Source organism: Pelophylax lessonae (genome assembly GCF_965119305.1).
Source record: "Pelophylax lessonae genome assembly, chromosome: 13".
Taxonomy (NCBI): domain Eukaryota; kingdom Metazoa; phylum Chordata; class Amphibia; order Anura; family Ranidae; genus Pelophylax; species Pelophylax lessonae.
Window position 1 is genome coordinate 172459695 of NC_138780.1, and position 25484 is coordinate 172485178.

The following is a 25484-nucleotide window of genomic DNA, read 5'->3' on the forward strand; positions in this document are numbered from 1 at the left end:
GCTTTGTCCTTTGCACATGGTTGTCCAAGTAGTTTTCCCTCCCCTTACTTCCTGCCACATCATTTCCTGTCCTGAGCTCATGAACCAGTCCAACAAGTTCATTAGCTTATCAATAGGGGAATCCTAGCTTCTAAAAACAACACCTGTAACTAAAAATGTTATTTTATATATCTATGCTATAAGATTACCAAAATAGCCACAGCGACACAATGTACCATCCTTCCTCTCATTGTGACTTTACAGCTGGAACTTTACTGAACACTCTGCACAGGGGCTTCCTCCTGGCATGCAGTGCCTTCTTGTTGCATGGGCTAATTTTACAACAATAACAAACAAATGGCCACTGCCCCACCTATAGGCGGCCTTTGCAGCAAGGAGCACATGGAAGGGCCACGCATGTAAAACAAAAACAAAGAAAATTCCCAGCTCAACTCGCCAGCCAGCCTGCAACCAACCAAATTAACCGGTTTGCAATAAAAACGGGTTTTGTTAGCACGCATTTGCAAATACATGCGTAAGCTGCAGAGATCGCAACAAGGCACCCGTTTTTATCCACAGTCCTAACTATCAATTTTTGAGAGCCTCCATAGTAGAAGCGTAAGCATTATTGTTGATAGGCTGAGGGCAGATGAGCCTAGAAGTTGCCCACTCCTCCTTAAAGGCACAGGGGTCCAGTGTGTCCCCTCACCAGTATTCCAACAGTACGAAAAATGGCCACTGCCTCCACCTATTACTAGACTTTGCAGCAAGCAGCACATGAAAGGGTAACGCATGTAAAACAAAGCCAAAGATAATTCCCAGCTCGACTCGCCAGCCAGCCTGCTACCAACCAAATTAACCTGTTAAAAACAGGGGTTTAGTTAGCACACATAGTTTTACAACAACCAGTGGGAATATAAATATATATATATATATATATATATATTCTGCTATTAAGGTCTTTATTGGTGCATTTCCTTTTATAGGGAGGACAATGGCTTGTTCTTGTTTCTCAGTTCTTGTCCTGCGTTGCCACTCTGTCACATGGGCTTCCAATGGAGACAAGTAGCTGTTTCAACGCACATTACCTACCTTAAGAAATCCCATGCAGCCATTACTGGAATGCATGTAGACTGAAAGAGGCTGCAGCTAATTTTTTTTTTAGATTGTTTGATAGGCGGAGCTTTAGTGATCTAGTTGTCATCCAGTTCAGTTTTTCTATCTACTTTAAATAATGCAGATCAGAAAAATTCATCTTTGATAATAATTATTTTACCTGTTTATTGCATTTTTATATGTTTATTATTTGTGTCTGGCTTTTAAGAACAAGGATGAAGAGCCAAGCGTGCGAAAGCTGGTTGAAGACTCAATCACAATCAAAGAGAATTACTTCAGTTCACCGGATGGGAGGGCAGACCCCAATAAGGCATCGGTACATTTCCCAGTTCCTGTAATCCGGTATGTGGTTAAAGAGATCTCGCTGGTCTGGCACCTGTACGGGGGGAAAGATTTTGGAGGTGCTCATCCTTCTACTTCCCCGGCTAAGCATTATATGTGAGTATTTTATGTACTGTCAGTCATTTTTTTTTAATCCACATTTTACGTAAACCAAAGCAAATCTACGGAAAAAAGTGTAAGCCCTAGTTTGTGCAATGCATACTAGCACATTATACAATTGCCTTACAGGTTTTTGTTTTTACCTGCTGCGGCTTACAAGTGCTTTAATGGTAGTCTGTGTGTACAGCAAGCATTCCCAAAGCTTTCAAACACCCTTCTTGAAGTTTTAAAGTAGCGGTTGGATGCTGTCTTTGGGTGGTGATGCCCAAATCTGGAATGAAATGGCATTGTATATATATTTGAATGGTGAACAGTTAGGACCCAAGCCAAGTTTTACTACTATCCGGGACTCCACTGACTGGCAATGTTTTTAAAAACCATTTATCATTTTCCTTCCACTTCACAATTATGTGCCACTTTGTGTTGGTCTATCACATAAAATCCCAATAAAGTTTAAGTGTAAGTTTTTGGTTGTAACATGACAAAATGTGAAAAATGTCAAGAGGTATGAATACTTTTTCAAGGCATTGTAGATAGATAGATAAAATTGATTAGATAGATCAATTTGATTGATTAGATAGATAGATAGATAGAATTGATTAGATAGAATTGATTAGATAGATAAATAGATAGAATTGATTTGATAGATAGATCAATTTGATTGATTAGATAGATCAATATGATTGATTAGATAGATTTTTGTTTATGTCTGTGTCCCTGTTAAAGATATTCTATTACCTCCTACCTTTTTAAAATCATTGTCCGCATGATGTGAAGTAAAGAAAAATCTTTTGTGAAAACAGATCGTAGTAAAAAACCAAACAAGGGTTTCATCATTCACTCTATCCAAAACTAAAGGAAATGTTTTTGGCTTGATTTACACATTAAAGCAGAGAAATACTTCATTCTGCTGTAGGGATTTGAAGTCTGCAAGCTCCCATGCTTGTGCTTACATCTTTGTTTCCAGGTGTGGTATCTGCGACCATCTTGATTGGCTGGCCCAGGATGACATAACTCATGCACATACATGTGGGAGTTCAGTCACCCCTACACACACAACTCAATGTACACAGAAAAGAAGAATGAAAAGAAAGGGGTGCTTATAGCCCCCATTTCTTTATGGGATGGCGGCAAGGGGGAGTTTTATATAGAACTTTATGGTTTATTCAGTCAGACAGTATGGGCCTAGGCAGCTGGCCTGTCAGGTATTTCAGCCTGGGCAGCTGAACTTTTGACCCTGGTCAGCTTAGTTTGATTTTCCAGCCTAATAATGGGGTGGTAGCTAGGCAGATTTGAGGGTCTGGTGTCTGTTCCCACTCTTTATCAGCTGTTACTGGGCAGTTTCTGCGCGTGGAGCTTAGCTCCCGCTCAAATAGCCCGCCGTTTTTGACAAAATCTGGTTCTGGCTGGCTCTAGAGGGGCTTATTTAAACAAGTGGCCGCGGGGCTCCGGGTCACTTTCACCTCAAGAGCTTGTGCACTTCGTTCCCCCACCCTCCCACCCTTTTTGTTTTGGTCGTCGCGGCCAGTTATTAGTTATTGGCTAATACTGTCGCCTTAGCCCCGGTTCACACTGAGGCGACCTGGTCGCCTCACAGGACGCCGTAGGCCGCCTCCCATAGGGAAGCTGCGGACCCGTTCTAATAGGAGCGACACAAGTCGCTCCGACTTAGAAAAAGGGTCCGGAGCTTCTTTGGGGCGACCAGGAGGCGACCGCCATAGACTTCAATGTTATGAAGTCTGTGGCGGCCGCTCCGAGGTCGCGGCGCGCTGCTCGCACCGCGACCTCGGAGGTCGCGGTGCGAAGTAGCGTCGCCCCGATGTGAACGGGGCCTTAGCATGGTGCTTCGGTGGACGCAGTTTAAGTTTATTTATTATAATAAAGTGTAGTTGGGTAATGTTTTGGAAGTTTAATTTTATATTTGTCAACCTGAGCCGTAGTGGCTAGGTTGTGTTTATGTGATCTGAAGTTTTATGTGTAAATAAAGTTACAACATTTTATTCTGTATGTTTAAAGCCAATAATTAAAGCAGCCGCGGCCTTTTATGTCCAAGCTATGTCTGTGGTCTATTTATTTAATTAAGTCTTTAGTCTAAGGGTAAAATGAGTTCAAACTGGTTATAAGATACTACATCCTGCCTGCCATTCCCATAAGAGCACGATGTTAAGAGACCTTTATTGCAGAAGATACCTAGTATGTCAAGAAACCCCTTACTCCTGACAGTTTTATTAAAGTAGATCCACTTTAAAGTAGAGCGTACCTTCTTATCTCTAATTTGATGGATAGCAAATGATGAAATTTCACAAACTGATTTTTAAATTGTTGTTCTCACTTTATTTAAAAAAATGTTACAAATTGACATTTTGTGCCTTCTTCAAGGAGTCCTCACAGCTCCCCTTCAAGTACACCCACCAGACGATCCAACAGCCTAATCAGAGGGGGCCGGGGAAGAAACCAGGACTTCTTAATGGAGATCCAGCTAACCAAGGTAAGGTTTTTATTTGAAGACTTTGTGTCATCTACTTGGTGTGCACTATGATAAAGTGACTTTTCTTTCTACATGTATTATGTAGATCTTGTAGTTTAACTAAACTTATGGTGAAGACCACCATTAACATTCGATGATCACATTTACACATATTTAGATAAACTAGATAACTGTGGCCTTTGCTGTTGATGGACTCCAGGAGCAGAAACTAGGTGGTAGTTGGAAGGATAGAAGCATAAGGACAGGACTGATTGGAGCTGAATGATCTCCCATAGCAGAGAGATCATGGATATTGCCTATTTAAAGAGAACCAGTCACCAAAGGGTATTTGTAATATGTAGTCATCACCAAGGGTGGCCCGTCCATTGGGGGCGCAGGGGCGCCGCCCCCCCATCCATGAGTCTACATGCAGGGCACTGGACGAATATTCTGACAGCATGGATTCCAATGGGGTATTTTTTTTTTTTTTTTTTGAAGCACGTGATTAGAGCCAGAGGCTCTAATAGGCTTCAGGAAACGGTGGGCTTGGGGCGCAGAGCACTGCGCCCCAAGCCCACCCAGTTGTATGACAATAGCGAATATTCGCTATTATCACACTGACTCTCCTCCCAGCCAATCAGGAAGTGGGTCGTGAGACCCCTTTCCTGATTGGCTAAAAAGAAACGTGATTTAATGACCATTGGCCAGGAAGAGGGAGGGGACATACGGCCGAGGAGACTCACAGCGGCGCTCGGGGAAGGAGCAGGTAAGGATGCTGGCTGGGCATCCGTCCCGAGAGGGGGGAGTGGTAGAGCAGATTGCCGGCCGTCCCGCGTGCGGGGGGGGGGGGGGGGGTGTTGGTTTTGGGTAAAAAGGGGCCAGCCTGAAGTCATCTAACAAGACTTCATTTTCTGACTAAAGATCCACTTTAAAGGGGAACTAAACCCTCTTATCATTTTCAGCCAAGGAAGCTGCCATCTTAGTCTCTGTGTGATCTTCAACTGTTATGACACCTGCCATATAATGGTTTGACAGTTTAAAAGTACAACTAATGTGACCGTTACATTCCCAGCATTCCAAGAATGTACCTGTTTTTTGTGAAACTGTTATATCGATGGGTTTTAGGTGGAACTTTACCCATAACAAATTGATAAAAATGAATGTACTTTTAGCAAGGAACATACATTCCACAGTAATAATAATGCTACCAAATTTTGTGTGTCTTGTAAATTGCCTCCAGCATGGTTCCTGTTTCTTCTTGCTGGAGGCTGCCATTTTGCTGAAACCCAGAGCCCATGAACAGCAGTAAATCTTTAGGCTGACAGCAGATTGGCCTCTACATTTTTAGCACAGTGTCGAAAATTAGAGAGCACTGAGCATGTGCAGAGCAGGGTGAACATGGCGAGACAGTGTATTACAGAATGTGAAAGCGGTGTTCCAGCCTCCCCTCCAAAAATTAAAAGTCAGCAGCTACACATACTGTACACATACTGTAGCTGCTGACTTTTGATATTAGGACACTTACCTGTCCTTGAGTCCAGCGATGTCGGCACCGCAGCCGATGTTTCCATCGGCTGTTGGGTGCTGCTGCTGCTGTTGCCGGTAAGGGAACCTGGCAGTGAAGCTTTGCGGCTTCACAGGCGGGTCCCTACTGCGCATGCGCGGAGCACACTGCGCATTTGGATTGGCTTGGCGGCAGGGTAAGGAGGAGGGGGCCAAACTTCCGAGGGACAGCGCCGCGACGCCGTCTCCCGGAAGTGGGGAAGAGTACCTGTCAAAAACAAATGTGGCACCGGAGGGGGGGGGGGGAGCAGCAAATGACCGGAAGTTTTTGGGTGGAACTCCACTTTAAACAGTATAGGCACTTTTTTTTTAAATGTTTTACATAAACCTGCAAAACCAACCTGAGATCATCTAGCGAGACTTAATTTTCTGACTAGAGTTCCACTAACACACTCTCTCTCCCTCTCCCCTTTTCCTAAATGGTTATGCGAACCTCCATCCTGATAACTGTCTCACATCTCCATATACAGGTGAAATTCCAGCATGAAGTTTATCCCCAGGCAGATCCAGCCACAGTCTCCACTGTATCAGAACAGCCGGTGTCACGGCAGGTTTTCATCGTCCAGGATTTAGAGATTAGAGATCGTTTGGCTACATCTCAGATGAATAAATTCCTTCATCTTTACAGCAGCAAGGAGATGCCGCGGAAAGCCCATTCCAATATGGTAAGATGCGAAAGTTACTGGATCTTTCTCTGGGGGTAATTTTTTTTTTAATTTCTTTATTGAGAACAAAGCACCGTACAAAAAGTCAGTAGGAGGACAAGAACACAATCACTCCCTGTGGGGTTATTTAATAAAACTGGAGCATGCAAAATCTGGTGAAGCTCTGCAAAGAAACCAATCAGCTTCCAGGTTTTACTGTCAAAGCTTAATTGAACAAGCTGAAGTTTAGTGGGGTACACACTATAAGAAAATCAGGCAAACGATCGTCTGATTTTTCTCGTTGTTTCACAGCAAATCGGAACCGATGAAGGAAAATTGGTACGAAAATTCTTGTATGACAAAGGCTTTTTTTTTTTTTTTTTTGTTTATTGTTTCTGATCATGAGCAATATTTCATTTCTGATTTTTCTCGTATGAAAATGGTACACATTAAATGATAATCGTTCATTCTGTTCCCCTACGAAAAACATTTTGTAGCTTGTCCCTTTAGAAATTTTCATTTAGAAGGTCGGAATTGGCTGTAGAAAGTTGTGTACACACTTATTCATTGTGTATTGTGGTGATTAGCTGTGATTACCAATATCCTGGGTGGGAAGTGGTTAAAGTCATTGTAAACAATCAACTTGTAAAATAACCCATTCAGTTTAAAATAGATATGAAATATAAAAAACACTATAAGTACCTTTTTTCCCTTTTATAAGTGATCACATTAGTTCTGTTTTCAGCTGCATAAGGGGTTGGGGGGGGGGGGGGGGGAAGCAGCAGCACACTGACCTTCCAAGTGAAAGGCTATGCGGTGGGGGGGGGTTAGGTGTCATGACAAGTCTTATCATTGCAGGAGAGCAAACTGAGTTTCCAGCATAGCTAGAGAACTGACCACAGTGTGCTTTCTTGCTCAGCGTGGTCAGTTTTTGATACGAGAGCAAGGGGACTAGCAGGAACACCGAGCCCCTTTCACACTTGTGTGACTTGTCCTGCGATTTGGGACTGCAAAGTCGCATGAGAAGTCGTACTCTATGATTTCTAATGAGTACCATTCATATCTGTGTGACTTCAAGCCGCAACTACTTCAAAGTAGTCTCTGTACTACTTTGGTCTGACTTTGATGTGTTTTGAGGTCTATAGACTTCAATATTACACAGACATTGCTACAAGTCCAGTCAAAATCGTGGCTAAATCCTGTGACTTTTAGGTCGCTCAAGTGTGAAAGGGGCCTTAAAGGAAGCAGTAAAACAGAACAGGATAGTTTCTCATACAAATATATGGCACAGCAGGCATATATCAGGAATATGAAGTGTTGGGGTAACAAATGCTTTAAAGCGGAGTTCCACCCAAAAGTGGAACTTCCGCTCATTTGCTTCCTCCCCCCCTCCGGTGCCACATTTGGCACCTTTCATGGGGGAGGGGGGAACGGGTACCTCGGGGGAGGGCACCGTCCCTCGGAAGTTTGGTCCCCTCCTCCAACCCCCACCGCCGAGCCAATCCGAATGCGCAGCGCGCTTCAAGCATGCGCAGTAGGGACCCGCCCGTGAAGCTGCAAGCTTTCACTGCAGGGTTCCCTTACCAGGAATGGCGGCGGCAACACCCGACAGCCGATGGAAACATCAGCTGCGGTGCCGACATCGCTGGACTCCAGGACAGGTAAGTGTCCTAATAGTAAAAGTCAGCAGCTACAGTATGAATAGCTGCGGACTTTGAATTTATGGAGGGGGGGGGGGGCGGAACTCCGCTTTAGGAACTAAGGCTGTTATGAGAGTAAAGGAGGAGTCCTACCCACTGTTATTCTAGCATTCCCAATAAAAGGCCCGGTGAGTATATCCATTGAATTAAGAAGAGTGGTTCAAGTTTCATTTGTATATTGGACCAGTAAATCTGTACTTATGTAACTGCAAACTGGTACTAGAAACGGGAATATCTTTAAATCGGAAATAAACCCATCAATTTAACGGTTTCAAAACACAATTCTATTCCCAGCAATGCCGGGATTGCTTGTGCTGTCAACCAAACTGATAAACCATCCAATGGCCGGAGTCATAACTGATCACATGTGCAGCACCATGGCAGTTTCAGATCAAACAATAGCCAAGATGGCAGCTTCTTTGGCTGAAAATGATAGGAGCATATTTGGGGGATCCCCTTGGGGTGGGACTTTGGAGGCCACTCAAAAATGTGCAATAGAAGAAGTATTAAATATAAATGGATTTTATTACAAAAAATAAAGAGTAAACATACAAAATTATTTTGTATGTTTACTCTTTATTTTTTGTAATAAAATCCATTTATATTTAATACTTCTTCTATTGCACATTTTTGAGTGGCCTCCAAAGTCCCACCCCAAGGGGATCCCCCAAATATGCTTCTCATATCGGGATGTGGCACTCATATCTAGGAACACAGCGGGAGCACACCCTTATATTTGAAAATGATAGGAGAGTATAGTTTCCACTTTAAGAAGGGTAGATATTTGATTTCCCTTGGATACAGTGTTGATTTATTTTCAGGTCATCAATCCTATATCCGAAATAGCCCAAAACCACAGCTTCTGTTTCAGTGTACGGATATGTGGAAGTGACTTCTCTGTTTATCCGGTGATTACACAATCACATCTGCTGCAAGAAATTCTGCTTTCAAGGTTGTGTATGTCCAAAGCAATCTCATGGAAGAGGATTTACAGTGTGGTGACTTAAAGGGGACTTTTACTGTTAAGGGAAACTCTACCTTTTCACCCTAAAAAAACAAACAAATCAAAGCGATGCCTATGGAAAGCAAATATACAAAAGTATTTAGACTCTGTCGAGGTGGTATTCTGAATTCTGGCTGGAGATGAGCTTAAAAGTCCAATTAAACCTTCGGTTTGAATCCACTAAATTCATTCCAGCTGCATCAAAGCAAAGCAAGGTGTGCATTGTCTTACTCATTTTCTTTCTAAAGCAGCCACAGCCTGACTAGAAAAGCCTGTTACCTGCCAGCATACTGTAGAGCAGTGGCCCTCTTTTTGGTACCATGGACCAGTTTCGTGGCAGACAATTTTTCCAGGGACTGGGGGGTTGACTGGATATTCAGAGTCTGTCCTTAGCCCCCCTTTAAAGCAGTCCCACAGTGTCCTCTGTTCTCTTTCACATCACAGCCCCTCTTTACATTACAGTGCCCTTGTACAGTTTAGTCCCCTTTACATTAATGTAACAGTGGATGCACTGTAAAGGGGCACAGTGATGTAACCGGTCCTGCACTGTAAAGGGGCACGGTGATGTAACTGGGTCTGCACTGTAAAGGGGCACGGTGATGTAACAGGGCCTGGACTGTAAAGGGGCACAGTGATGTAACCGGTCCTGCACTGTAAAGGGGCACAGTGATGTAACTGGGCCTGCACTGTAAAGGGGCACAGTGGTGTAACTGGGCCTGCACTGTAAAGGGGCACAGTGATGTAACTGGGCCTGCACTGTAAAGGGGCACGGTGATGTAAAGGGGCACAGTGATGTAAAAGGTCCTGCATTGTAAAGGGGCACGGTGATGTAACTGGGCCTGCACTGTAAAGGGGCACAGTGATGTAACTGGGCCTGCATTGTAAAGGGGCACAGTGATGTAACTGGGCCTGCATTGTAAAGGGGCACGGTGATGTAACTGGGCCCGCACTGTAAAGGGGCACGGTGATGTAACTGGGCCCGCACTGTAAAGGGGCACGATGATGTAACAGGGCCTGCACTGTAAAGAGGGACTGCACTTTAAGGCTCCTTTCACAGTCGTATGACCTGAAAACGGTGCAACTTTGCAGTGACTTCGACACGACTTGAAGCAATGCCTGTGTAATCTTGAGGTCTATGGACCTCAAGTTGCATCAAAGTCAGACCAAAGTAGTGCAGGGACTACTTTGAAGTCGCTGTGACTTGAAGTCACACAAATATGAATGGTACTTGTTGGAAATCATGGGGAAAGACTTGTCATGCAGGTTTGCCGTCCGAAGTCGCAGGGTAAGTCACACAAGTGTGAAAGGGGCCTAAAGGGGCTACTGTGATTTAAAGAAGACCGCACTGTAAAGGGGCACTATAATGATTTCAGTATTACTTTTACAGTGCAGTCTACTATATATCACAGTGCCCCTTACAGCCATGCCCCCTCCCCCCATGCCCCATCACAGTGCCCCATTTCAGTCTCTGCCTCCCCTGCATAGTCCTACCTGTGGCAGGGTAGAGGCAGTTTTCAGCCGCGTGTCTTCTCCCGGGTCTCCCTGTCAGCAGGGCAGGGAGCGGGAGGAGCTGCAGATCTGGACAGAGGGCGGGAGCTGGCAAAACTTATGTCAACAAGCGGGTGATTTGAAAGTCTCCGCTCTCCAGAACAGATCTCCAGTTCCTCCTGCCCTCTGCCCTGCTGATAGGTTGACTTGTGACATTACACATGGGCTCAGTGACCCAACTGCACAGCAGGAGGTGAGCGGCTACCACAGTCCCAACATGACTAACACAGACTGCGGTCTGGCCATCAACAGGCCATGGACAGGTGCCAGTATACAGCCCTAGGGGGTTGGAACCCCTGCTGTAGAGTGTGGCTCTTACCCTCTATGTGGGATCATTGGTCTCTGGAGAGGTCCAACAAGCCCTGCTGAGTTAGACCTATAGATCCGCAATCAGCATGGAGGGTGTCAGACCTCTGCAGTGAGACTACTGCTTCTACACAGAGTCCCACTCTGCAGCTACGTTTGGGGGACAAGCTTTTTTACTCGCTGTTTTTTTTTTTTTTTTTTTTTTTTTTTTTTTTTTTTTTTTTTGCTATAAGACTTTTATACACTTTTTTGTTCATACACATGAAATGTTTTTAGCTAATTTAAACCAACGCTTATTTGGGCTTTCATTACGCTTTCGTATTGGACTGAACCCTTTTTTGCCTGGACCATAAACCACAGTCTCGTATTTCTGTGCTGGAGACCGTTCTTAAAACTGCTTTTTTATTGTTATTGGTAGTAATTATTGTAAATTGTTTTATTATTATTTCTAGCTGACAATCAAAGCCTTACATGTTCGCCCAGAATCCTCGCTTTCGCCGCAGGAATGTTGTCTCCATGTGACACTCATGCCGCTTCGCCTCAACATCGACCAGGTAAATTCTAGCATGCTGAAACCATTGCTGGTGTACACAAGTGTCTGCCCAGCAGAGGGCAGCAATGCTGCAGTGACTCTGTTCCATGAACATACAGTAGTACAATATACTGTATTTACACTCCGGATGTGTGTAGGAACGATGTTTGTGCAATCATAACCATAATTTATTATCTGACTATTTGTTTAAAGAATGTAGGAATACCCAGAATCTTGGCTGACCATTACTGGTCTGCAACATTATATAAAAAACATCTGGTGATATTTGTTTTTTAAAGTTTGAGCTGTGTTAGGGAATACGGAACTGTTTTATTTTATCATAAGAAAAAACGGTGAAAAACCAAACGAACATACAGGTTATAGTGTTAGATCACATTTGTGGCTTACTACCTTCCCAGTGATAACAAGAACACTTTTACTTTTAATGCTTCTTATGTGAATAGGGCTTCCAAGATCTTCAGTTCATCTCTTTGCAGGACACAATGCTAGTATAATCGGGGATTTATATACCATAAATCACTAGCTTTTATTTCAAAATGGCAGATCCAGGAGAGTTGAAAAGAAACCCCTTGCGATAGTGGTTCAAGAGTGCCAGCACAGCCCGCCTGTAGATGCACATCAAAGAAAAGTTCTGGAATTTCTGCACTCCTCGAAATCCTTTATTGTATATCCTAAAACTATCAGACACCACAGGGACATCACAGATGGAACATGTTTCACGCTGGTGGCAGTGCTTCCATAACCTCCTTTGTCATACCAAGACTGACCAAGATATGTAGGCGGCACAGGTGCAGGCACTTGATTAATTATTGTCTGTCTCTAGCTAAACACAACTCCTCTCATACAATCAAATCTTGTGTGCCATGTGCCGCCATACACCATACAATCTCTGATGTTTTTATGATATACAATATAGGATTTCAAGGAGTGCAGCGATTCCAGAACTTTTCTTTGATGTACAATATGATGGCAGTACAGCATATTGTTCTCCAGTTATCACATGGTGACCTTTCAAGCCTCATCATACTCCAGCCTTGCCAAAGTGCAGTTGAGGCTTGGAACATCTCCATGTGATGAGAATATTATGCAATATTGCTGCGATTTATCAATAAAATCTATATTGATTAAAATTTATGGTATTATTCTTCCACCTCACTAGTATAAGAAGTCTAAAGTCCCGTACACACAGGCCGAATGTCGGCCGGCTAAAAAAAAAACGGCCGTCATTTGCCGTTTTGCTGGCTTCTGTCGGACGTGCATGCTGGAAAACCAGCAACCGACCGGCTTCCTGATAAGCACTGAAGAGAGGAGAGAAGGAATCCCCAATGCCGGCTCCTGATCAGCGTTGAAGAGCGGAGAGAAGGAATCCCCAATGCCGGCTCCTGATCAGCGCTGAAGAGAGGAGAGAAGGAATCCCCAATGCCAGCTCCTGATCAGCACTGAAGAGAGGAGAGAAGGAATCCTCGATGCCGGCTCCTGATCAGCGCTGAAGAGAGGAGAGAAGGAATCCTCGATGCCGGCTCCTGATCAGCGATGAAGAGAGGAGAGAAAGAATCCTCAATTCTGGCTCCTGATCAGCGCTGAAGAGAGGAGAGAGGGAAACCTTGGTGCCAGGAGAGAAGGGCATCAGCACTGAAGAGAGGAGAGAAGGAATCCTCAATGCCGGCTCCTGATCAGCGCTGAAGAGAGGAGAGAAGGAATCCTCGATGCCGGCTCCTGATCAGCGCTGAAGAGAGGACAGAAGGAATTCTCGATGCCAGCTCCTGATCAGCGCTGAAGAGAGGAGAGAATGAATCCCCGATGCCAGCTCCTGATCAGCGCTGAAGAGAGGAGAGAAGGAATCCCCGATGCCGGCTCCTGATCAGCGCTGAAGAGAAGAGAGAAGGAATCCCCGATGCCGGAAGAGAAGGAGAGAAGGGCATCAGCGTTAATGAGAGGAGATGAGGAATCCTCGATGTCGGCTCGTGATCAGCTCTGAAGAGAGGACAGAAGGAATCCTCGATGCCCACTCCTGATCAGTGCTGAAGAGAGGAGAGAAGGAATCCCGATGCCGGCTCCTGATCAGCTCTGAAGAGAGGAGAGAAGGAATCCCTGATGCTGACTCCTGATCAGCGCTGAAGAGAGGACAGAAGGAAATCCCGATGCCGACTCCTGATCAGCTCTGAAGAGAGGACCGAAGGAATCCTCGATGCCGGCTCCTGATCAGCGCTGAAGAGAGGAGAGAATGAATCCCCGATGCCGGCTCCTGATCAGCGATAAAGAGAGGAAAGAAGGAATCCCCGATGCCGACTCCTGATCAGCGCTGAAGAGAGGACAGAAGGAAATCCCGATGCCGGCTCCTGATCAGCTCTGAAGAGAGGAGAGAAGGAATCCCCGATGCCGACTCCTGATCAGCGCTGAAGAGCGGACAGAAGGAAATCCCGATGCCGGCTCCTGATCAGCGCTGAAGAGAGGAGAGAATGAATCCCCGATGCCGGCTCCTGATCAGCGCTGAAGAGAGGAAAGAAGGAATCCCTGATGCCGGAAGAGAAGGAGAGAAGGGCATCAGCGTTAATGAGAGGAGAGGAGGAATCCTCAATGCCGGCTGATGATCAGCTCTAAAGAGAGGACAGAAGGAATTCTCGATGCCGACTCCTGATCAGCGCTGAAGAAAGGAGAGAAGGAATCCCAGATGCCGGCTCCTGATCAGCTCTGAAGAGAGGACAGAAGGAATCCTTGATTCCGGCTCCTGATCAGCGCTGAAGAGAGAAGAGAATGAATCCTCTATGCCGGCTCCTAATTAACACTGAATCCCTGATGCCAGCTCTTGATCTGCCCTGCATAGAGAAAGAGAAGATCATTATTAAGGGGAAAGAAAGTGAGGGGGGACTTAAAATTTAAGAGCAGGAACACCTGTTATGGTGTCAGCTGTCAGATATAATTTCATTACTTAGGAGAGATTGCTTTCTAACTTCCAGTTGTATCTCTGGGACAGGAATGAGGTGAAATATCCCCATTGGGGACACAGACAGTGGTTTTAATGCTTCACAACTATCAAAAACTGGAAAAAAACATTGTCAGGAGTTCCCCTTAAAGCTGGACTACAGAGAAATGTCAAAACTATCCATGTAGTGGGGTTCCGCTATCACTGCAAGGGCTAGATGCTCTTTTTTTTTTTTTTTCCATAAAAGATTTTATTGAAAAAAATTTAGGCAAAACATGAAAGCTTCACATAGTGACATAGAATAGAAGAAGCGTTGAAACGCATATGATAAGTACATTGCAGCAAACAAGCAATGGCTAATATTTTTCATTTTGACATATAAAGTATAACAATGATATGTAACATTGGACTTAAAACTGAGTACAGTGGTCTGTTGATCGAAATGGAGACTGGTCTAGGGAAAGGTGAGGTGATGAGGGGGGATGTGGGAGGGAAAGGTTAGGAGGTAAAGGGAGAGATTATCGGGGAGGGTGGACAAGGAGAAGAAAGAAAATACTGTCATGTTGTATCGGAAGGAACGGATCAACCATGTGGATAGTTGGGAAACTCCCTTGACTGCCCTTGTGTAGGGAGGGAGATTCCTATCAGTAGAAAATTGGGAAGATCCTAGAGGTTACATTACCTAGGATGGTGTGAGAGTAGAAGCGTGAGTGTCTGGTATTCAATCGAGATGAGGGGGATCTGCGTCTATAAGGTCACCATATTGTTTAGAGGAGCGAAAAGATACCCATACCGTCCATGTTCCATAGAACTTGGATGGAGCGTCGTTAGCAGAGTATATCAGCTCTTCCATGTCAGCAATCTTATTAATTCTCTTAAACCATTCTGTTATCGATGGGATCTTTCTTGATCTCCAATGGACTGGAATGCAAAGCTTAGCTGCATTTAATAGGTGCATAGGAAGTGTTTTGTGATATGGTTGTATTGGAATGGTGAAGAAGCATCTGGGCCGGGGTGAATTCAATGTCGAATGATGATATTTGTTTTATGGTCTGATGTACCTGGGACCAAAAGGGTTGGATGAGGGGACAGTCCCACCAAATGTGGAGCATTGAGCCCCCTTCCTGAGAACATCGCCAACAAGTGTCTGGAATGTTGGCGTTGTAGTGGTGGAGGATATTTGGGGTTCTGTACCATCTGGAAATGCTCTTTTTACCCAGGTTACCATTAAAAAGCAGTTTTACTTACCTTATCCTTTACTTGCTGGCTGCCAGTGTTCCAGCCAACACTGTTGTGGATGATCCCTCACAGTAGGTTCACACTAGAATGTGGTGCGGAAACCCGCAATAATAGTACGTTTTGTGCACCACATTTAAAATGCACTGCCCTTGTGATCTGCTGCTGGTGTCAGTGCGATCTTAACGACATCCCAAAGGTCGCAAACGCAGCACCTTTGCCTGCACTGCGGTTCCAAATTTGGTACATGCACGACTTTGGTGCGATTTGAGCTCATTCAAAATGAATGGGCTCAAATTGCACCACAGGGGATCGCATGTGAACTGAACAGAAGTGCGGTGCAGTTCCTGTGCGATTCATATGCGCTTTATAGTTTGAACCAAGGCTCAGTGTTCTCGCTCACAATGCAGGGCTGCTGGTCATGCATTGTACATGATGATATCAGAGTGCATCCGAAGAGAAATATCTTTGGGAGACCGGTCACATAGAGATGAAAAGCCTGCCAGAGCAAGGGGTATGGTAAGTAAAAATGAATGTAAAAGTACCCTGGACAAAAGCATGCACTTAACCCTTACAGTGCAGGGGTAGCCTTACTGCAAGGGTAGGTCTAAATTTTCCCTCAGCAGTCAGCTTTAATTCATTCAAGAACATGGTCCAAAAACAAGAGCAGGACACAACAGTTTACTTTAGCAGCTTCACTCTTTCTTCCTTTTATCTGGAGTAATGGGCTTTAGTATTGCTCTACCCTTCTTTCCTTTGTTCAGCGATGGAATTATATAAACATTAAGCATAGCCCAGGGATATGCAAACTGTGATCCTCCAGCTGTTGCAGAACTACAAGTCCCATGAGGCATAGTAAGACTGATAGCCACAAGCATGACACCCAATGGTAGAGGCATGGTGGGACTTGTAGTTTTGCAACAGCTGTAGGGCCGCAGTCTGCATATCCCTGGCATAGCCCCTGGCAGCTAGATTCTCACTTTGCTCTTTTGTGCTGCACAGGGTCAGTGAAAAAGAACATCTGATTGGATGCTGTGCTGGTGCTGCTTTTGTCTGTAGCTGCTGTTCTTTGCCCCATTATGTTTTTTTTTTTTTTTTTGTTGCAGGATGCCTTGTTTTTCCTGAAGGATTTTTTCACAAGCCTGTCTGCAGAAGTGGAAATATTGGTGACCCCGGATCCTGAAGGTAAAATGATTCAAAGAATATGTTTTATATAAAAACTTAGTTTAGTGAAGTTGTATTTATGTATTTAGATCAGTACAAGGAACAGTCCTTACTATCAATATGAAGTGTCCCTTGTGCTGATGGCTGCTGCATTAGATGAAACCCGAAGTCTTCTGAACCCCCCCATCCCTTCAGCAGTAATCTCCCGGTGCTGCTGGGGGTTAATAGAGCTGAGGAACCTGTGACATCAAGAGTACCGCCTATGCCTGCCCTTTCCGTCTCCCTTCTCCATTCATAGATGGTATACCACAGCTTCCATGAATTAAAAGCTTTCATGGATGAAAATGTATCTTTAAATAGAAGGCAGTCCACCCTCTCCATTCATTGTCAGGATTTGCAGAAAATTGATGGCTGGAAAAGACTTCAACTGTAGTATTATTACAGTTCAACTGTAGCATTGTTAAAGAAATCTCCATGTTTAATTATATTTTCCATATACACTTTCTAAAATCTCATCACGCTACTGTTCTGGCCATTTATACCGATCCTTCAGATTTTTGTTGTATGGTGTGTTGCAGGCCAGGCTGCCTCAGCTTTATTACAAATGCTACACAATTATTACGAATACTACACAAAGCCTACAATGCATTGCTTAAAATGATACTAAACACACTGTTTAATTTACATTGTCCCTTCTATTTCTGTATATGGATGATGGCATTGTAATTATTTTCCTAATCGATATACAGCTGTCACATGACCCATATCTTTCCCAGCCTGTCTGCAGAGAACAAAAGCAGGAGGCGCTTTTAGTCCTCTGCTGTTGGTCACATGTTCAAAAAAAAGATATATTTGAAATCAAATAATAAATTTTTTTGGCTATAACATGGTGTGGGCAGATTTCTGTCAGTAACAGGCTATGTCACACCCCTCTAGCCTGTGTCTTAGAATAACAGGGAGGTGAAGCCACCATTAATCTATATGTAATACCGCCCCCATTGTGTTTAGCTTGTTAGTGAGCATAGAGGAGGAGGGAGGGGGTGTGCCGTCATTTACCACTGTGTATACACCCACATGTGTGACCCAATAGTCACATGGGCTGCTCAGATGTGATAGGGAGGAAATGCTCAGCATAAAACTCTATAAAAACTGAGCATGTGCAGAGTTGCCACCACAGCTGCAAAATCGCAAGCTGCATTGGGGGCATGGAACAGAAGGGGGAGATAGAGAACAACAGGATCAACCAGGTTTTTTGCAGAATACAGAAAACAAATCTCATAGTGACGGAGTATAAACAGCATCCAATACACCATTTATTGATATTTTTTTATGATGTGGGTTTAATGACAATTTAAATAGCTGGTAGTTAAGTGCTCAGTGACTGTCTAAGGAAAGGCCAAGCTGTACAAAGAAAGGGGCATATAGATAGAGAATGTATGATCATGTGCCTTACATTTTGCAGGGAAAGGAGCTTGCCTACTGTTTGTTCAAAACTCAGAAGATAAAAAATATAGGATTTTTTTTTTTTTTTATAGTTTTGGGGGGGGGGGGGGGGGGTGGGGAGTTTGATCAGTATGTATAAATACTGTACATCTGTGGTTCATATAATGAACTGAACTTGGTGCAGTTATTCCCTTTAAGGTCATTACAAAGGACAAGGGGGATCCAGGGAATATCCAATTGCCTTCAGAGGACCAGGAAGGATTTTTTCCCCCCGCTGGATCATGTTTTATAGGATTTTGTTGCTTTTCTCTGGATCAACTGTGGGTACAGAACTGTGTAAATGGAGGTTTTCTATTTATCTTTTTTTTATTGGTTGAACTAGGTAAAAATGTGTTTTTTTTTTTTTTTTTTTTTTTTTTTTTTTTTTTTAACCAAACTAATTTAACTAACTATTGGTGCACAAATTACAAAATTAGCAATCATCCGTATATGAAACCTGCATTTTATTTCTTCTACGGTAGACTTACTCTGAGATACAATAACAGTTTGTCCTTGCTCATGAATCTTCAGTAAAGAGAGCACCGGGCTCCGATGTCACATGCAGTGTGCCAAAACATCTGAACGCGCGTAATCGAGTGCCGGTAATTTCAGTAATAGGTCAGAACCAGCCGATGAGAAACGGTGACGTGAATTTTACAGAATTCAGTGATGGCCCGGAAACTTTGAAGGATGATGCTTCTTTCAATGACCAGCCTGTATTTTTCAGGTATGTTTCTTAGCGGGTGAGCATTGTACTTTTGTGCACGTTGTATGATACAGTTAATTATATAATTATATAAATAGATAAATAAATCCACGTGTGCTTAGGTAAAAAACTTATAGTAAGCAGCTAGCACAATTTGTAGGCAGCAAACACACACATATATATCTATACGTATAGATATAATAGATAGATAATCTGATAAAGATTTATATATATATATATATATATATATATATATATATATATATATATATATATATATATATATATATAGTAATATATATATATATATATATATATATATATATATATATAGTAATATATATATATATATATATATATAGTAATATTAATATATAATTAAAAAAAATATATATATATATGATGCAGCACTTTTAATCAGAATAATTGCATACATATATAATAACAAATATACATAAAAGAAAAGTCCTCCATAAATTCTATAGGAAGTGTCCACAAGCATATTAATGAAATCACCTGACGTGTGCTCAAAGATCATGGAGTAATGTCAAAAAAGCTCCTTCCACCTTCAACAAAGCACACACAGCCTCTTACCACCAGATGTTGACCACCAGATAAGCGCTCATGTAGGATATCCGTACAAGCAACCGATTATCATGATCCCCAGGCACTTGTACTTGTTGAATGCCACGGACACACTTTCCAGTGTAAAGGTCTCTCCACCAAGAAAAGGGATCAATTCCTGAAGACATATATCAAAAAAGGAAAGAGCGGCTTCATGGTGTAGTAAAAATGGTCACAACAATTCTTTACACTTGCATATATAAAAGCAGATTCAGCATGTCACAAAGATTAAAAGTTTCAAACCATCAAGATGGCCGCAATACCCAGAGTGATGACGTCACATGTCTTGGCTTTACCCTACGCATTTCTGCATCATTTGACATCGTTAGGGGCTTATAGCAATTGCAATTTGCTGCAGTATTTTGATTTCCATGGTGTGCTCATTCAATAAACATATATTGAGTCATTGGTCTATGAGATCAGACCTTTGGGGATTTAATCACCCATTACTTTAAGTCCTCATTCACATGGGCATACCTATTCATACACCCGAGGGAAGAGCCCTCTTTGCCCGCATGGGATGCACAGATGTTCCATGTTTAACGGATCTTAGTACCCCAGGTGGGCACATCCGCCGGACCTGTGTCTCCTGTCCTCCAAAGCACCCACAGCCTGCGGAGCAGCCATACCCAGCCCTTAACCCCCTCAATCACGAGACAATCCGCACAGGTGGTGAGGGTTCAACATGCAGAGCTTAAACTGTTAAATTCCAAGACATACAGTTTTACCCACAGTTAGGGAAACTCCCCTTAACCTTGCCAAAGGGGGGGGGGGGAAGGGGACAAGGAACGACCAATGGGAACTGAACATTTGTACATTGAAACAGGCTACAGATAACCTAATGAGCTTATGGTAAACAGGCAGTCTCTCAATACACACCCCCTGCGGAGAGATGTCTCCAGTCCAGACCATTGTCTATGTGTCATGAATCCACACAATTAGACACAGAAACGGGGGGGGGGGGGGGTATGGGGGAAGAAGGGCTGTAGCATTACATTACAAACACTTGGTTCTTAAAGGTATACACATGCAATAAACATAATGCATACACGAAGGACAATATACAGTGGCTGTTTGCCACACCATGCATCTGGGTGTGGACAGTCCCATTCATATCTATTTGACATTGGTGCAGGTGCATGTCCACAAATGCACGCTGTCTGTGTTTAGGGATTTCCCTCACTTCAAAGGGATTTTCTCTCACTTTCTGTTCAGTCAACGGGATGGAAAGTAAAGAAAATAAACCTGATGGGTTTTAACCATTCCTGTTTTAACCAGGTTAATAAAAAAAAGTTTTGACTTTAGCTTCCCTTTATTTGGCTGTAATTAGTGCTTGTAATAAGGGCATTAGGCTTGCCATTAACGGGTCAATCAGAGTGTCGGATTCACACTTAGATTGCCTAATAGGTAAGTTACACAAGACAGTGCCAAATCACAGTACTACAGATGAAAGGTGGATGTCTCCTCTCCCTTTTAGGGACATTTGTCTACGTTTTAAGGCTTTAGATTGTAAGCTATTTTGGCAACAGATACATTGCAATACATATGCAGTTCTACCTTGTATAAACCTCTATAATGTGCATTATGTAATGTGTTATTCAGAGATTTCCGATTCACCTCTGAAGTTCCTATAAGACTGGATTACCATGGAAAACATGTCTCAATGGATCAGGTAGGTGTCAACTTTGGGTTTAATAATAATGCTTATGTAACCTGTTCTGCCAAATATGACCCAAAAAAAAAAAAGACGGCTTGTAGGCATCTGGGTCAGGGCCAGGGGCGGATCCAGAGTCTAATCTCGGGAGGGGCACTGTCATTTTTATTTTTTTTACTAGTAATGGCGGCAATTTTTAGCAGGACTGCGACATTGCAGCAGACAGATCGGACCCCTAACTGACATTTTTGGGAGGACCAGTGACATTACAACAGTAATCAGTGCTAAAAATATGCACTGTCACTGTAATAATGACACTGGCAGGGAAGGCGTTTACCCAGGGGCGATCAAAGGGTTAAGTGTGAGCCTGGGGGGTGCTTTCTAACTGTGGGGGTGGGCTTGTAATACCAACACAGAGACCTGTGTTCCTAAATAGGAGGAACACAGGAGCTCTGCAGTGATTCCTGAGACAACAACGGTCTGCTGCGTTTCCAACTGCAGACCGTCGTTCTCTCTTCACAGGGAGCGATTGCAGGTGCCCGGCGCCAATCGCGGCTGCTGGCCCTGTGCCTCCGCTTCCCCGCTGGCAAGTGGGCACGCGCGCCCCCAGGATCACTCCTGCACACCACCGTACAGGTACGATGATTTGCGAGAACCTGCCGCCATATAACTGTGGCGGCTGGTCCGCAGGTGGTTAAAACAGTGACAATGTTTTAAAGTGTTCCATTTATCCCCATGCCTGCATGCCATTTATTTGCATTCTGACACATGGCTGTGCACTGTCCTGATATGACATGCTGGTGGCAGGTCCATGAAAGCACCCTGCATGCACACCCGGAAGCATGACATATTGGGACACAGTGGCTGTGTGTCTCAGTAGAAAAAAATGGGATGCTGGCACAAGGATATATGCAACACTTTATGCATCCTAAAGCCATTAAATGACAGCCCTGCATGTTAGACTCATGTCTGCAGGACACCCTGTGTAAAGGAGGCAGGAAGATTATTTTCACTGTCAGTCTATATCATCATTATCATCATGACAATCACACAATACATGTGCTGTGGCTCAATGCATCTGTACTGTGTGATTATCATGATGATAATGATGATGATAGCATTTAGCTGCTGTATAATTCCTCATGGTGGCTGGGCAGCAGCAAGGACATGGCATAGGTGAAGGGGGATGGGTGTGTCACTGTACCTTTTTGGAGACAAATGAATTAATTGCAGTCTAGACGTTTTCCTTACTGCCCCTGTCTGCTATGAAGATCTGTCCCTCTCAGTGTGTTCACACACACAGACGCACGCTGCTGTGTCTCAGGCTTCCCCCTCAGCCTGAGCCCGCCCTCTCCTCTCTGCACCCATTGGCTGCAGGAGTCAGGCAGTGATGAGGCTGCTGACTGATATCACTCCGCCTGGCCGGAACTTTCATTTTAATGTCGCAAAATGCGGCTCCTGGTGGTATTAATCCACCTGAGCAGGGAAATAAAAAAAAAAAAACTCTCTCTATGAAACAGCATCCTGGGCCCCTCTGAACTGATGGGGCTTAGGGATTATATTTTAGGTCTCCTGGGAGCCGTGGAAGCAGAAATAAAGTACCTGCAATGCATTTATAGAATGCCTCTGTAAACTTAAACCTGGTACTATTTTCTCGGGGGGGGCAATTGACTCGATGCCCCCCCCCTGGATCCGCCACTGGTCAGGGCAGGTATTCAGGATGGGGACCAGATCTCGTTTGCACTGTTTGAACACCAATCAAGAGGGGCCAGATAGGGCGGGTGGATGGGTTAGGAGCTGGACCTTCCTTCCACTGTTGTGTGAGCACCAATGAAGAGGGACCAGATAGGTAGATGGTCGGGTGGAGGTGGGTCCTCTCTTCCACTGTTGTGTGAGCACCAATGAAGAGCAACATGATAGGGCAGGTGGTGGGCATAGAGGTGGGTCCTCCCTTCCACTGTTGTGTGAGCACCAATGAAGAGGGGCCAGATAAGGCAGGTGGTGGGGGTGGAGGTGGGTCCTTCCTTTTACTGTTGTATGAGAACCAATTAAGAGGGACCAGGCACCAATGATGAGGGACCAGATAGGGCTGGTGGTCGGATGGAGGTGGGTCCTCCCTTCACTGTTGTGTGAGCACCAATGAAGAGGGACCAGATAAGGCAGGTGGTGGGAGTGGAGGTGGGTCCTTCCTTTTACTGTTGTGTGAGCACCAATGAAGAGGGACCAGATAAGGCAGGTGGTGGGAGTGGAGGTGGGTCCTTCCTTTTACTGTTGTGTGAGCACCAATAAAGAGGGACCAGATAGGTAGATGGTCGGGTGGAGGTGGGTCCTCTCTTCCACTGTTGTGTGAGCACCAATGAAGAAGGACCACATAAGGCAAGTGATGGGGGTGGAGGTGGGTCCTTCCTTTTTCTGTTATGTGAGCACCAATTAAGAGGGACCAGATAAGGCAGGTGGTGGGAGTGGAGGTGGGTCCTCCATTTTGCTGTTTTTGAGCACCAATGAAGAGCAACATGATAGGGCAGGTGGTGGGCATAGAGGTGGGTCCTCCCTTCCACTGTTGTGTGAGCACCAATGAAGAGGGGCCAGATAAGGCAGGTGGTGGGGGTGGAGGTGGGTCCTTCCTTTTACTGTTGTATGAGAACCAATTAAGAGGGATCAGGCACCAATGATGAGGGACCAGATAGGGCTGGTGGTCGGATGGAGGTGGGTCCTCCCTTCACTGTTGTGTGAGCACCAATGAAGAGGGACCAGATAAGGCAGGTGGTGGGAGTGGAGGTGGGTCCTTCCTTTTTACTGTTGTGTGAGCACCAATGAAGAGGGACCAGATAAGGCAGGTGGTGGGAGTGGAGGTGGGTCCTTCCTTTTTCTGTTATGTGAGCACCAATTAAGAGGGACCAGATAAGGCAGGTGGTGGGAGTGGAGGTGGGTCCTCCATTTTACTGTTTTTGAGCACCAATGAAGAGGGACCAGATAGGGCAGGTGGTTGGGATGGAGGTGGGTCCTCCCTTCAATGTTGTGTGAGCACCAATGAAGAGGGACCAGGCACCAATGAAGAGGGACCAAATAGGGCAGGTGATCGGGATGAAAGTGGGTCCTTCCTTCCACCGTTGTGTGAGCACAAATGAAGAGACCAGATAGGGCAGGTGGTCGGGATGAAGTTGTGTACTTCCTTTCACTGTTGTGTGAGCACTAATGAAGAGGGACCAGATAGGGCAGGTAGTCAGAGTGGAGGAGGGTCCTGCTTTCTAGTGTGGTCTCACCAAAATGAAGAGAATTTTGATTCTAATACAGATGCAGAGATACTGTAAAGTACACCATACACAAAATACTTTGATTTAGATGGTGATGGGGTTTGGAATCAGAAGAGCCCAGATCACACAAGCACACCCCCACTTGCTGCTGCTGGCTGACAACTAGAAGCTCCAAACCTAGCATCTCACAAAGAAGAGCACAGGGGGGATAGAGGACATGGGGGGAATTGGACATCAGTCATTTTTATAGACTTTTAAAACCTCTTTGCTGGCAAAGAGAATGTCTAAAGTGAGGTAGAGCTAACCAGGTTAGTCAAACGCCTTCAGATAACCATAAATATGAGACCCTGGTGTAAAATTCATGTATTATTCACTTAGTGTATGTTTAGTCCTATGTATATATGTTATTTTTTTTCATTTTGGATAATTTGGAAAAGCATTAGAATGCTTGACAAGTTTTATTGCTGTCTGTGTCCCTGCCCGGTAGATTCACTATCTCTATTTATCCTGTTGCATGATCACTGAGACAGAAATTGATGGGAAATCCAAACTCTCTTGGTTGTCATCAGAACAAGAGGCGTGAGTAAAACATCCAGTGGGGGGACCCTTGTACCCAGATGTGGGACAAGGTCCTTTAGTACCCAGGATGAAAAGGTCAAATTGTGCCCCCTGAGCTGTGAACTACTTTAGTGGGATAGGTTGCAGTTCTTACCATTTTTTTCTGCCACCCCCCCCCCACTGAAACATTTCTTCTGCCCTGCCTGTTCCTGTGATGATTATGGAATTCAGCCCTCTTTGTTTACATTTCTTATCACTTCCTTTTGGGTCTCCAGCACAGGAAATAAAGGAATATCCCCCAATGGTACACGGCAAAAAATAAACTGACTGGGGTTTTAATTCTTATCTGCTCTATCCAAAGCTAAAAACTTTCATTTGTGTTCTGATCTAAATTCTTTATTTTCCATGCAAAATTTGTGTAATGGAAAAAAGGTTGCACAATGCAGTGTACTACTTGGTAGACAATCAGGTCAGTGGGGACATTTAAGGATGAGTCAGGCAAGGATTACGTAATATATCGGTGTCTTTCAGCTAGACCGGTCACTCTATACTGAATACATCCC

The 25484-nt window shown here is 44.3% G+C and overlaps 1 protein-coding gene across 3 annotated transcripts in view; it reads left to right on the forward strand.

Moving 5' to 3' along the window:
• The window catches only part of ATG2B (autophagy related 2B), a 170429-nt gene that overhangs the window by 134924 nt on the left and 10021 nt on the right, over window positions 1-25484 (forward strand). For all 3 annotated transcript variants that reach the window (XM_082242639.1, XM_082242640.1, XM_082242641.1), the window contains exons 31-37: window positions 1304-1533; window positions 3916-4024; window positions 6037-6231; window positions 11220-11321; window positions 16586-16664; window positions 18657-18852; window positions 21058-21127. In XM_082242639.1, the coding sequence (XP_082098765.1) occupies window positions 1304-1533; window positions 3916-4024; window positions 6037-6231; window positions 11220-11321; window positions 16586-16664; window positions 18657-18852; window positions 21058-21127 (981 nt within the window). The remainder of the gene's footprint in view (window positions 1-1303; window positions 1534-3915; window positions 4025-6036; window positions 6232-11219; window positions 11322-16585; window positions 16665-18656; window positions 18853-21057; window positions 21128-25484) is intronic.